General features: G+C 44.1%; 2 protein-coding genes across 4 annotated transcripts in view; one reads left to right on the forward strand and one right to left on the reverse strand.

The window, feature by feature from the left end:
* The window catches only part of BTF3L4 (basic transcription factor 3 like 4), a 31,676-nt gene extending 19,681 nt beyond the window's left edge, over positions 1 to 11,995 (reverse strand). Inside the window, exons 1-3 of one of the 3 annotated variants that reach the window (XM_007978762.3) lie at positions 11,867 to 11,995; positions 8,341 to 8,407; positions 3,349 to 3,462 (exon numbers count right to left, since the gene is read on the reverse strand). In XM_007978762.3, coding sequence (XP_007976953.2) covers positions 3,349 to 3,462; positions 8,341 to 8,394 — 168 coding nt within the window. In that variant the 5' untranslated portion in view covers positions 8,395 to 8,407; positions 11,867 to 11,995. The remainder of the gene's footprint in view (positions 1 to 3,348; positions 3,463 to 8,340; positions 8,408 to 11,866) is intronic. The other 2 variants (XM_007978761.3, XM_073007301.1) reach the window with 2 other exon arrangements.
* Positions 11,996 to 12,077: 82 nt separating this feature from the next.
* The window catches only part of TXNDC12 (thioredoxin domain containing 12), a 35,204-nt gene continuing 32,414 nt past the window's right edge, over positions 12,078 to 14,867 (forward strand). The window contains exon 1 of the mRNA XM_007978759.3: positions 12,078 to 13,252. Within this exon, the coding sequence (XP_007976950.1) occupies positions 13,156 to 13,252 (97 nt within the window). The 5' untranslated portion in view covers positions 12,078 to 13,155. The remainder of the gene's footprint in view (positions 13,253 to 14,867) is intronic.

Consider the following 14,867-nt stretch of genomic DNA (forward strand, 5'->3'; position numbering starts at 1 on the left):
TTGGGAGGCCGAGACGGGTGGATCACGAGGTCAGGAGATTGAGACCATCCTGGATAACACGGTGAAACCCCGTCTCTACTAAAAAAATACAAAAAACTAGCTGGGCGAGGTGGCGGCCACCTGTAGTCCCAGCTACTTGGGAGGCTGGGGCAGGAGAATGGCGTAAACCCAGGAGGCGGAGCTTGCAGTGAGCTGAGATCTGGCCACTGCACTCCAGCCTGGGCGACAGAGCCAGACTCTGTCTCCAAAAAAAAAATGGAAATGTTTCTCAACTAAAGGTGCCCTTTGCCTGCAAGGTACATATTGCAATATCTAGAGAGATTTTTTGATCGCCACAACTAGGAGTGTAGGGGTGTTACTGGCATCTAGTGGGTGAAGGCCAGGGATGCTGCTAAGTACCCTATGATGCACAGGACAGCTCTCACAGCAAAGAATTATCTAGTTCAAAATGTCAATAATGCTGAGGTTGGGGGGCAGAGGAGTTGAAGGGTAGAAAGGTAGGCAAAGATATAAAATTGTATAAACATTTACAAGTAGGTTAGGTTTAATATTATCAGAATTCATGTGTATTACTGCAACTTACTCATTTTTACCAAGTTTTAGATTTTTAAAAAGAGGTTTGAAGGAACTTAGATTTGTTTTTTCTAATATTTATCTAAGATTGAGAGAATGGTCTCTCTCAAAATATTTCAGGTCCATCAAAATATATAAAAGCTTTCAATAACTCAAAAAAAATAATGTCTAAATATAATTTCAGGTCTTACAAATGAAGCTCTAATCTGTATCTAGGAGTAAGAAGGCACAGTCACATCAAGCTGAAAGGAAAAGTACGCATGTGGCTTACATTTTCTACTATTTTATCAGTACAATGATTTTCAACGTACAAAACAGATTTAAATGATGTGTTAATTTTATTCATTTATATATGCAAGGTGGAAGGAACATGTGGCATTTTGCCATTCCACTACCTTTTCTTTGCCATTTCTTTATTAATGATCCCTACCCCCACACTGTTTCTTTTCTTTTTTTTTTTTTTTGAGACAGAGTCTCACATGATCTCTACTCACTGCAACCTCTGCCTCCTGGGTTCAAGCCATTCTCCTGCCTCAGCCTCCCAAATAGCTGGGATTACAGGCGCGCACTACTATGCCTGGCTAATTTTTGTATATTTAGTAGAGACAGATCTCACCAGGTTGGCCAGGCTGGTCTCAAACTCCTGACCTCAGAAGATCTGCCCGCCTTGGTCTCCCAAAGTGCTGGGATTACAAGTGTGAGCAACCGTGCCTGGCCCCTACCTCCACATTATTTCTGATGCATGTTTTATAGCACATGTACACTAGTCATCTATTTAAAATTGTGAGGTGGTACCACACACAGTAACGATTAAATTTAACTTACGGCAGTGAAAGCATAAACTTTGGTTACTATCACAGATGGAATTGGCTGGGTGCGGTGGCTCACACCTGTAATCCGAGCACTTTGGGAGGCCAACGTGGGCAGATCATTTGAGGTCAGGAGTTTGAAACCAGCCTGGCCAACATAGTGAAACACTGTCTCTACTAAAAATACAAAAAAAAAATTAGCTGGACGTGGTGGTGGGCGCCTGTAATCCCAGCTACTCAGAAGACTGAGGCAGGAGAGTTGCTTGAGTCCAGAAGGTGGAGGTTGCAGTGAGCAGAGATCATGCCACTGCACTCCAGTCTGGGAGAGAGTGAGCCACTGCACTCCAGTCTGGGAGAGAGTGAGATTCTGTCTTAAAAAACAAAAAAACAAATGGAATCATCAGGCAGAAGTGAATCTAGGTGGTAAAATCCCAAGTAGTAGTTGTTGTTATTTATTAAGCATCTTTTGGAATGACATTAATCTTTGGTCTCACATTTGAGAAAAATAGTGTCATCAAAATACAATAAAGTGACAATTTTTTTTTTTTTTTTTTTGAGACGGATGCTCACTCTGTCACCCAGGCTGAAGTGCAATGGCACAATCTTGGCTTACCACAACCTCTGCTTCATGGGTTCAAGTGATTCTCTTGCCTCAGCCTCCCGAGTAGCTGGGATTACAGGTATGTGCCACCACACCTAGCTAATTTTTGTATTTTTAGTAGAGATGGGGTTTCACCATGTTGGCCAGGCTGGTCTTGAACTCCTGAATTCAGGCGATCCGCCTGCCTCAGCCTCCCAAAGTGTTGGGATTACAGGAGTGAGCCACTGCACCCAGCTGACTTACACATTTTAAACAATTTTTGAAACAGTTTTACTAAGAAATCTAACCCATGTAAAGCTATTGCTAAAGCCTTTTGGCTGAGGTAGTAACTAACGAGACTCTGTAGAATATAAAGGTGCAGTAGGGTAAAAAAGTCTACCGCTATTGAGCCATGAGTCCAATTTCTTAAATAATAAAAAAAGTCTGGCCAGGCGCGGTGGTTCACGCCTGTAATCCAAGCACTTTGGGAGGCCGAGGCGGGCGGATCACAAGGTCAGGAGTTTGGGACCAGCCTGGCCAGCATGGTGAAACCCCATTTCTACTAAAAATACAAAAATCAGCCAGACATGGTGGCACGCACCTATAGTCCCAGCTACTCAAGAGGCTGAGGCAGGAGAATCATTTGAACCTGGGAGGAGGAGGTTGCAGTGAGCCAAGATCATGCCACTGCACTCCAGCCTGGGTGACAGAGCAAAACTCCATCTCAAAAAATAAAAAATAAAAAAAAGGCCGGGCGCGGTGGCTCACGCCTGTAATCCCAGCACTTTGGGAGGCCGAGGCGGGCGGATCACAAGGTCAGGAGATCGAGACCACGGTGAAACCCCGTCTCTACTAAAAATACAAAAATTAGCCGGGCGCGGTGGCGGGCACCTGTAGTCCCAGCTACTCAGGAGGCTGAGGCAGGAGAATGGCGTGAACCCGGGAGGCGGAGCTTGCAGTGAGCGGAGATCGCGCCACCGCATTCCAGCCTGGGCGACAGAGCGAGACTCCGTCTCAAAAAAAATAAATAAATAAAAAAAAAAAAAAAAAAAAAAAAAAAGTCTATCTCATCTGAAGAAATGTTGGGGTTTATTTCTATATTATTGGAGACATATTTTATATTAATAATCAAAAGCAGTTACATAATGTTGTCATGTATGCAAATATCTTGAGCCTGAAAAGTATGATGAAAATCCTTCACTGTCTACTAAAATTATTTTTTTGAGCATCATTTAATTTCATACAAAAATCAAAGTGCCACAGTCCTTCAAACACATCAGTGACAATATCAAAGATTTTTCTAAGCTGATATTTTACATCTGAAAGGTCTAGACAATTATTTGTGCATGTACCCACATAATTTAACAACTTGCAAAGTGATCATACCTCTTCAATACCAGCTATATTATTCACAGCCAGTTTTTTTAGAGAACTCTGAAGCTTTTTGTCATCAGCTGTAGCTGTTCTGTGTACCACCTTCTTCTTTCTGCGAGCTGTACCCTGAAAAATAACCAAACAGAAGTGTTAGCATGCCTGGCATCTGGCAACTGCAATCACATCTTATATATCACAATAATCTAACTAAAACCCACATTAAAAAATGGACAAAATAATAATGATTAATATTATAAGACTGCTCAGAGGTTGTGACTGTCAGCCTAATGCAGATTTTTAAAGGTCAGTTCTAGCCAGTTCTTTTTTTTCCTTATCAGCTTTCTCAGGTTGAATTATTCTTATCTAATATCCAGCCTTTATCATTTCAACACAAGATACCGTTTGCTAATAAAACATAATGTATAACTTCAAGACAATTTAAGTACTTTATAACAATTTTAAAACATTATCATTTCTTAGAGTAACTACCACCCCCTGCCAATAGTCTAAAGATATTCTGAAATTTGGGGAATTAGGACATAACTGAAAATTAATACCTACATTACAGTAGGAGGAAAAAATCAATAAATAAACAAATTAGACAATTTCAAATGGGATTAAGTACTATTAAGAAAAAAAACAAAACTAGAGCACAGGAAGAATGACTAAGTAGGAGTACAGCACTACTTCATTAGAAAGTCCAGGAAAGCCCTCTTTGAAGAGGTAACATAAGAATTGAGACCCATAACTAGGGCAAGAATGTTCCAAGCAGAATGAAACAAGGTTGAACTTGTCCTTTCTAGAAGAGAGAAAATGGGCCAGTATGGCTAGAGTAGAGTGAACAATGGGAACGGAGGAGGAGTATGAAATCAGAAAGATAGGCAAGGACCAGATTATGTAGCCTAGAATGCCAGGGGCAGGAGCTAGATTTCATTCTGATTGCAATGGGAAGCCATTGAAAGGTTTCAAGCATGGGAGTGACTTGATCTGATTATTTATGACTGAATTTGCTATGTGGAAAATGGATTATAATGAGACCAGTCAGCAGGCTCCTGTAGCCACCCTGGCAAAAGATGAGGAATATGGCAGTGAAGATGGTGAGGGGTTAGATTCTTACAAGAGACCACATGACTTTGCTGATGGATTACATGTGGGATACGAGAAAAAAAGGACATTTGGATGATGCTTAGAATCTTGGCCTGAGCAAACAGGTTGAAAATTATGCTAGTTACTGAGAAAGAAAAAGTTCATTTCTAAATTGATACTGTGAAACTCTAAATACATTTTTCCATTGAAATACTATCTAAAATAATGGATTAAATTCCTGGATCAGTTTATTAAGTCTTGAGGGTGAAATATTTCTAAAACTGGTAGGAGTAAGGAGAATGGAATAGTGGTTACAATCTCTGGGCAGCTCCTATAGTAGTACTCAGGGAATCAGCCTTATAGAGGGAAGGTAGGGGCTTCAGTCTCAGCAATTCTGGTGGGAGTGGAGGAGAGATGTGACGGCAAAGGATGCCTTGAAATCTAGTTGCTGAAGGACTATTTACATAGGCACTCACTTGTGAAGCATTCCTGACTCAGGGATAGCTCAATTGCTTGGTGAATACCTCAACTCGAATGATCCTCAGGTACCTCAAATTCAACATGTCTTAAAGCTTATCGGTCTACCAATCTATTCTTTCTATATTTCCTAACTTTTGTAGCTGGTGGTACCACCATATACTCAAGTCTCTAAAATCATGAATCTGTGGGTTATCCTAGATTCTTCTGCATGCCCTTCACCCCCCATATCCCATCAGTCACTAAATTGTGTCAATTCCAACTCCTAAATTTGTATCCCATATAATAGAGGTCCCCAACCGCCAGGCCACTGACCGGTACCAGTCTGTGACCTGTTAGGAACACGGCAGCACAGCAGGAGGTGGGGCGGGGGGTATGAGCGAGCATTACTGCTTGAGCTCCACCACCAGTTAGATCAGCGGCAGCATGAGATTCTCACAGGAGCGAGAACCCTGTTGTGAACTGTGTATGCCAGGAATCTAGGTTGCGCACTCCTTATGAGAATCTAACTAATGCCTGATGACCTGAGGTGCAACAGCTTTATCCCAAAACCATCATCCCCCCATCCGTGGAAAAACTGTCTTCCATGAAACCAGTCCCTGGTGCCAAAAAGATTGGGGACTGCTGCCTTATACTATAGCAATAGCCTCTCAATTGTTCTCCTACATGCCAAACTTCCATTTCGTTCCGTTTTCCACAACGCCAGCAGTTACGTTTCTAAAATGGCAGTCATTTCCTTCTTAAAATCCTTTAATAGCTGCCCACTGCCTACAGGATAAAACTCCAAGCTCCTTGGTATGGCATATAAAAGTATGATGGAATCCCAAAAACCTGGTCATTTCATTTCCCGCCATTCTCTATCCATTACACTCTAAAGAATAGCTGTACTGGCCAGGCGCGGTGGCTCACGCCTGTAATCCTAGCACTTTGGAAAGCCGAGGCAGGCAGACCAGAAGGTCAGGAGTTTGAGACAAGCCTGACCAACATGGTGAAACCCCGTCTCTACTAAAAATACAAAAATTAGCCAGGCGTAGTAGCACATGCCTGTAATCCCATCTACTCAGGAGGCTGAGGCAGGAGAATCGCTTGAACCCAGGAGGCGGAGGTTGCAGTGAGCCAAGATCACACCACTGAACTCCAGCCTGGCCATCTCGAAAAAAAAAAAAAAAAAAAAAAAGGCTGAGGCAGGCGGATCACGAGGTCAGGAGACTGAGACCATCCTGGCTAACACGGTGAAACCCTGTCTCTACTAAAAAAAATACAAAAAATTAGCTGGGCGTGGTGGCGGGCACCTATATGGAGGCTGAGGCAGGAGAATGGCATGAAGCTGAGAGGCAGAGGTTGCAGTGAGCTGAGATTGCGCCACTGCACTCCAGCCTGGGCAACAGAGACTCCGTCTCAAAAACAAACAAACAAACAAAAGGTCTGAGCGTGGTGGCTCACACCTGTAATCCCAGTATTTTGGGAGGCCAAGATGGGCAGATCACCTGCGGTCAGGAGTTCAAGATCATCCTGACCAACATGAAGACACCCCATCTCTATCTCTACTAAAAATACAAAAATTCAGCTGGGCATGGTGGCACATGCCTGTAATCCAGCTACCTGGGAGGCTGCGGCAGGAGAATCGCTTGAACCTGGGAGCAGAGGTTGCAGTGAGCCGAGATCGTGCCATCGCACTCCAGCCTGGGCAATAAGACCGAAACTCCCTCTCAAAAAAAAAAAAAAGAATAGCTGTACCAAATTAAAGCAAGCCATTCCATTAAGTACCGTGTTATCTTAGCACGGTATGTGCCTTTGCAAGTATGGAAATAACAACCCTTTTTACTCTACCTCCATGAACCCTCTTTTTTTTTTTTTGAGATGGAGTCTTGCTCTGTTGCCCAGGCTGGAGTGCAGTGGTGCGATCTTGGCTCACCGCAACTTCCACCTCCCGGGTTCAAGTGATTCTCCTACCCCAGCCTCCTGAGTAGCTGGGACTACAGGTGTGCTCTGCCACACCTGGCTAATTTTTGTACTTTTAGTAGAGACAGGGTTTTACCATGTTGGCTAGCTGGTCTTGAACTCCTGACCTCCAGTGATCCACCCACCTCAGCCCCTCAAAGTGCTGGGATTACAGGCGTGAGCCACTGTCCATTACATTTCTGCCAGCCATTACCTTTCTGTCTAGTGATAAATTCTTGTTTATCCTTTAAATAAGAGCTCAGTAATGACTTCCTTGTCTCCTCTAGGCAAAAGCACCTTGTACTTCATTATAACACTCACTATTCTCCATTTTAATTGTGAGCATCTCTCTCCCAAGCAGAGTTGTGATCTTGTTTATCTTCTATGTGCCTGGCACATAGTAGGTGCTCAATATACAATAGCTAAATTGAATGTACCAACCGCAGTTTTAAAATACATAATGGCCATGTGCTACATCAAGCTCGCTCTTCTAGGTATATTATATGGTTCTTGACTATCCCTAGTTTTTGCATTGGCACATCACATCACACTTGATGGTACAATGTGACTACTGTGGTTACATGACTGTGTTAATCTAACTCCAGACTCATATAACTGTATCACTGTGGAAGAAGGAGAAAGTACTGGCTCTTCTTCCCTTCCCTTGTGCTCATCCCCAGAAGCTGTGGTTATTGTCCGTGTAAATGACATACTAGGACCCACTACAAAAAGCAGTGTCCTGCCTACCACTTCAGGTCTGAGGTAAGTACTACTCTTTCTTTCCCTTTTGCAAAGATTGTACTGGGCAGAGATATGGGTAGAATATTCTCCTTGAGCCTGGTGCCACAGCTGAAGAGAATCAAAGACTTTTGTTGTTCACAACTAGCTCTTCTTAGGCTTTAAAAAGTACAGGGAATAAGAAAGCTCACATTCATATTCACCAACATGGAATAACAGGTAAGAATTTGTGAGGAAAACCTAGCAATGAACAAAATATATAATCAACTTAAGCATCTCCAGGTAAACCTCTGTACAAGTAGGTAATATCCAGTCAAGATGAAGTAACCCTAACATCTGCTATGCCCTGCAAGTGAGTCTAACTATAACAGCTATCATTTATTAAGCATCTATTCTGTGCTAGACACCATGTTAGGTGTTTTATAAATATTACCCTAATCTTTAAATACCTTATGTAGGATTATTTCTATTTTGCAGGTAAGAAAGCGGAAGCTTAACAAGGTTGGATAACTTGTTCACATCATATAACTAGCAGATGTTAAGAGTTAGGATTCAAACAAATGTGGCTATTTCCATTGCATCATCAGAGAGAAGAGTGTTCTAGTTACCTATTTTAGATCCAGACAAGTTATTTTCAAATTCGAATGTGGTTTGATCTTGATTATTGAAAAGATTTTAGATTTTCAATGACCACAAATCTGAAATAATAACACTATCTGGTTACATACATTCTCCTATCAGTTTTTCTTATGCCACACTCACCTTTCCCCCTATCCGGACCTGAGCCTGAAGTTTGGCTAACTTTTCTTGATTCATGCTGTTGGTAAATCTAGGGGGGGAAAAATAGATTTGTTAAAGTCACTCTTTTACCGAAATCAACAAACTGTTTATGCAACAGTACCTTCTGGTTCACTGAGCTTGTAGTATGCATCAACACCATGACCATGTTAATACTGTCTATATTCTTAATAAACATTAATAACTTGTTCTAGCTTCATAAACCAGGTATTTTTAAAAATCAAAATTAAATTACCATGAGGGAATCAAATATACAAATAAAATAGAATGGGATTCAAAGTCACCTATTCAAAGATCCCTCCTTAAAACATGATTCAATCCTCTGGCATTCAGTTAAGCCTAACCAATTATGAAATCTCTGTAGGCAAGCCAGCTTTTTCCCCCAAAGATTTTTACAGCAGAGAGCTGTTACCAAATGTTATTAGCAAAATCTTCAAGTAGATTTTTTTCCCTCCCAAATCACATTCTGTATTTCTTATAAACCATAAAGATGATAAAAGAAAAAAAAAGCTGAACAAAGAAGAAATTCAACAAAAGGCTGTCTAGCTGTCAAGATATCAAGTAGTCACATCCTCTATTCAAGGTCAGATGGTATGTTAATAATGGGGAAAGAGAACCAGGTTTTCAGACGTTTGGTGCTTCTGCAGCATTCTCCAGAATTCATTCAATACCCTGCACTGATACAGTATGTTATACTTGTCAAGATATTCTTGCCTACAGGGTAAAATGCTTCATTGCACAATTTAACAAAAACATATCTTTGCTACAGTAATAAATGTTGGGGGGGAGAGGAGACTCCTAAAATAAGCTTTTTAAAGGTAATCTTCATTTTGAAGATTCTAACATCATGAATCTAGTCTGGTCAGTGAATTCCCACTAAGAAAAAAACATTTTTAAGTTTACAATGGGTCATAACATTCCACATTACATAAACAAAGAAAAGCCAATCAAGGCCCGGCATGATGGCTCACGCCTATAATCCCAGCACTTTGGGAGGCCGAAGTGGATCACCTGAGGTCGGGAGTTTGAGACCAGCCTGACCAACATGGAGAAACCCTGTCTCTACTAAAAATACAGAATTAGCCAGGCATGGTGGCACATGCCTGTAATCCCAGCTACTCGGGAGGCTGAGGCAGGAGAATCGCTTGAACTCGGGAGGTGGAGGTTGTGGTGAGCTGAGATTGTGCCATTGCACTCTAGCCTGAGCAACAAGAGTGAAACTCCATCTCAAAAAAAAAAAAAAAAAAAAAAAAAACCCCACCACCAAAATAAAAGTCTTGTTTTACTTGTTCTGTGGATCAACAAATCATTACTGAGATGTGGAGGAGGGAATAAAGGACTAGGCTGTTACCAAACCTTCCTTGGCCAATTCTCTAAACCCTGTATAGTCATCATTCCCATGAAAAAGATACTGTTTGCTTCATTTGAGAGATTAATAAAGGAGCATCGAAGACTATATAATTACTAACCACTTTGTACTTTGACACTGTACTTAGGCACTAACCTGTATGTATCTCTTCTTTAAGGCTAATGTCCAGACCCCAAATAATATCTAGAATTTATGATTCTTCACTCTGCTCAGCACTGTATCACAATGCTGAAGCAGCTAAAAACACTTTTATAGGAGGAAGTGTGTTTAGAGTTCAAAACAAGAAGTCTTAACTGTGTGCCAATCTTAGCTCTGCCATAGACTTAAATTTGATGACTGAAATCCCAATTCCTATGTTCAAATATCCACAGAAAACGATCAACATTCACTTTTCTCAAAGGAATGTGGCCATGAGAGTATAGTGAACTAACAAAGAGCCTAAGGAATTTATTGCAAAAAAAAAAGGGGGCTAAGGAAAAACATTAGACCTAGATACTGGGTAAACCCTTTGGGATTCTTTTGCATTTTGAATTAACAATTCCCAAGAGAAGAGACAGAAGTTGGGATGCCAAGACAAAGTCTTGACTTGTTTGAAATAAAAGCAAGAACAAAATTCACTCTTCAAATCAAGGTATAGATGAAAGAACAGATTCCATTCCAGGTGGTCAGGACAACAGAATTGAGAAATTTTGTTCCTAAGGAGTATCTCAGAGAAAAAGGATTTTAGGGAGACTGAGAGCTCAAGGCAGTAGGGGAGGAAGAAGAGTGGTCTTTTGTTTCTTAGCAAGCTGTGGTGTGTGGAATTCAAGTAGGAAAGAGGACTGGACTGTCTATGAGATGTCAAGCTCAGAATCTGGAGTAGACCTCCAAGATCACCTGGTTTAATTCCCTGTTCTCAATCAACCTTTACTTTATTGCACCCATCATTCCTGTCTGTGATGTCATCTCAACACCTGCTAGCAGCAGCAAAGTGTAAATTACAAACAAAACAGTTCCCTCCCTCCCATCTTAATAGATTAGGAAATGAGGGCTCAGAAGGGAGAAGTCCCTTCCTAGGCCCAAAGGGGAGAAGTAACTTCCTAAAGCCACATGATTGATGAGTTCTTCCTTGGGGATCCCAGGATCTTTTAGCACTGTTCTCAAGGACTCAAGAAAGGGTGTAAACAGGTTTATCTATATCTATTAAGTGCCTAAGTTAGAAGCATTGTGGTAGGCACTTTCACATACATCATGTTTACACAGAGATAAAAATAATTGCAACCTTGAGTCCTGACTTTTTTTATGCAGGGTTTCTCTAAGACGAGCGCAGGCTTTGGAATCAGAAAGACCAAGGTTCTACCACTTGGGAAAGGTATTTTTCTTCTCTGAACTTGTTTTCCTCCTGCATTTGCAAAAGTATAACACCAGGTACTTCACAGGGTTGTTTTGAGGGTTAAAACATTATCAACCACAGGGAATGGTTCACAGAAGATACACAGTTACTGGTAACTATTGTTACCACTCCCGAGGGGACAACTATGGTAAACTGCAAGAACGTGGGAACGGAAGTTGAAACCGCCATTCACTAGCTGTGCAGCACTCAGCCTGTCGGTCAGTCAGCAGGCAGTGAGAGGGGATTATAAAGATAGGCAAGGGACGCCGACTTGTAAACAAACATTGCCATTACAAGGTGAAGAGCGCTGCAACTGAGTTCGGTTCCTTGGACTTGAGGGCGGGAAGTGGTAACCTCAGCGTCCCTATCTGTAGGCTGAGAGCATCAAATGAGATGACAACAGAGAGCATATATAAAGCCCCAAGCACACAACACTGCTGTTGTGAATGAGGAGTAATGGGACAGAGGAGGGGCGTCCACCCGCCTCCTGGGACGGGATCTCGGCGGCAACAGCGCGGGCCCGCTCGCTCCCACAGGGGGCGGTGGTGCTGGGGACCTTCCCACAGGTGCCGACCCCCAGCTGCGCCGCCGGTAACCGACAGGCCAAGCCAGCCGCCTCCGCCCCCGCTCGCCGCACCACGGCGGAAGTGGCAGCCTGAGCGGTTGGCGGGTGTCGAAAGGAGAGGGCGGGGGGAGACCGTGCGCAGCGGCCTATGGCCGTGGAGTGGCGGGACCGCCGGGGGTCTCACCTGAAGCAGGGAGGGTCCTCCAACACCAGCACGCGGCAACAGCAAGATGGCTGCCTCAGCCGAGACAGAGAAAGACGACGGCGGCGGCGGCAGCGGCGGCGGGAGCAGGTCCACGTGACACACCCGACCCCGCCTCTCCCTCTCCGGGGCAGCCTATCCCGGGAGCGCACATCTGAACTCCAACGCCCTGCCTGCTTTGCGCATCCCTCTGGTGCTAGTGGCGGCAGGTGCAGGTGGCCGCGCAGCATCCTGGGGCTTGCAGTCTCCCGAGCGTTCCATTGTGTCCCTGCCTACAATTTTAGGGAACCTAATAAAAGGGCGGTCGGTATGTTTTTGTTTGGGTGTGTACTTTTGTTAGGTTGCATTTTCGCTATGCATTAAGTACGGACTTTAGGACTCAACTGGTACCAGGAAGAAAAAGACCGGACATTTTCACCTGTCTGTTATACAGCGGAGGGGAAAAATTGGGAAGAAATCCTCAACCTACAAGAAAAATAACCAGAAGAAGCTTTACACTTTAGCCTGCAGTGACTTCTGTCCTGGTGTCCTAAGTCCACCTAAGTCAGTTTCGCAATAAGAGGCCCCAAGTTTGGTTTTCTCGGAGCTTGCATCAGTTGGTTGCATCATCCCTGAGTAGAAGATTTGCGGTTGCAAGGAAAAATAAGGTACAGAGCTTCTCCAGCGGGAAAGTGCATGCCTGCACGGCACGAGCCCACGCACCGCAGAACAGGCTTGCCAGGTCTCCTCGGAGACCCTGGCAGGAACCTAACAATGAAATCCAGTCGTCCAGTCTTTACTTGTGGAGGGGGAAGGAGAATCCGAGGCCAGTGGGCAATCCGTCCACTGTTGGGAGCGACTGACCTCACGAATCAATAATTTGCGTTTGACTAGGAAGTGCAGCGGTTCTTGGGGGGAGGGGCTGGACTGGTGGCGAACGCGAGCAGCAACGGTTCTCCCGAACCTCTCCCCCGCCCTTACTATCTTGGCCCACATTTTCCCGCTCCGTCCCGGGACCTGGACACCCAGAATCCTTGGAAAGCAACTCGCGCTCGAGAACAGCTCTCGTACCTTCTACGTGACCTGCACCTTTAAACTCACTCCATCCCAAACCGGACCCCGGAGGCACCACCCACATCCGTCTAACATCACTTCCTCCAGAGTTTGAAAAAAAAAAAAAATCTGGGAAGGAAAGGGGTTGTGCTGAGCCGCGCTCGGCGAACGGTGTGGACCGTCTGCTGGGACTCCGGCCCTCCGTCCGCTCAGCCCCGTGGCCCCGCGCACCTACTGCCATGGAGACGCGGCCTCGTCTCGGGGCCACCTGTTTGCTGGGCTTCAGTTTCCTGCTCCTCGTCATCTCCTCTGATGGACATAATGGGCTTGGAAAGGGTCAGACTGCGTTCTTATCTTTACTGATCCTGGGCCCCAGCCCAGTATAACCTCTTCTTGCCCTAACACCGTTCCCCTCCCGTTCTATCTCTTAGACCACGCCAGATTTCTTTTTATCTTCCCCAATCACTCCTGGAGTTTGAAGATTTCTTGGGGTAGGGAGTAGCGGGTCTGGGGAATGAAGAAGTTCTACTTGAGGCCTCTCTAAATTACTGGGTTGGGAGGAAGGAATGGCCGGTAAATTAAGAAAAGCATGTTTAAGAGCCCGGCATAGTGCCTAGCACTTGGGAGGTCCTGAGGAGCGGTCACCTTCCCACCCGGGAGAAATAGAGCCGTTGGGGACCTGCATATGCAGAGAACCCTGTCCTAGGTCTGAAGATTTCTCTCCTTGCCTCTTCCGTGAAGAGCTAGCTTACTGCCACTTGCTTGCCTTTGGGAGACAGCACCTGCATCCCAGGTAGCTGGATCTAGTGCATAAGAAGGGCAGGGTGAAGGGAGAAGGTCTGCTGTTTAAGGATCCCCAACAATTGTCCTTGCTGTGGTTCAGCGAAGTGTTTTTGTGAATGAGCGATTGGTGGTTATGAATGGAAGTTAGGAGGTGTGGCCCCCTACTCCATCCATTACCTGCATCTCCATTCTAAGTTTTAACACCTTTCTCCTCATCAGCCCTTATTTAGCTAAAAGTTGGATTGACAGTCTGTGAACTCAGGGTTTATGGTTTTCTAAGTAGATGAATTGTAGCATGGATCCCAACCCCTCTTCCATTTTTTTCCCACTGACCTTACTGTATGGAATGATTCTGCTGCAATCCTTCTGTTTTTGTTTTCTCTTATCCTCTCTATTTTCACATCAATTGGTGAGTAATAAGATTGAGTGGGCATTCATTTTGCCTGAATGCAATGATTCCTTCATTCCATAAATAATTTTTGATCACCTCCTGTATTTCAGGCACTGTTCTAGGCACTAGGGATATAGCTGTAAACAGGACAGACAAGGTTCCTACTCTCGTGGAGCTTATATTCATGTCAGAGAGACAGAGTAGACTCATGAACAAATTAATAAGACAGTTTCAGCTAGGAACAAGTGCTGGGAAAACAACAAGACTGTGATGGAATAGGAAGTAGAAACACTGGGGAGGTTGGGGAAGCTGGCATCACTTGAGTTATGAAGGTCAGGAGAAGCTTTTTGGATAATGTGATATGTGGGTTTCCATCTCAGTGATGAAACTGCATGACAAATCCTGTTAGGCCAGAATGTTTTAAATACTGACAATCCCATTTTAAAACAGACTACTTTTTTGTTTGTTTGTTTTGTTGTTTTGTTTTTTAGACAGAGTCTCGCACTGTTGCCTGGGCTGGAGTCCAATGGCATGATCTCAGCTTACTGCAACCTCCGCCTCCTGGGTTCAAGCGATTCTCCTGCCTCAGCCTCCCGAGTAGCTGGGATTACAGGTGTCCACCACCATGCCTGGCTAATTTTTTGTATTTTTACTAGAGACGGGGTTTCACTATGTTGGCCAGGTCTTGAACTACTGACCTCATGATCTGCCCGCCTCGGCCTCCCAAAGTGCTGGGATTACAGGTGTGAGCCACTGCACCCAGCCAGACTACTGTAT

This window comes from Chlorocebus sabaeus, chromosome 20 (genome assembly GCF_047675955.1).
Source record: "Chlorocebus sabaeus isolate Y175 chromosome 20, mChlSab1.0.hap1, whole genome shotgun sequence".
Classification (NCBI taxonomy): domain Eukaryota; kingdom Metazoa; phylum Chordata; class Mammalia; order Primates; family Cercopithecidae; genus Chlorocebus; species Chlorocebus sabaeus.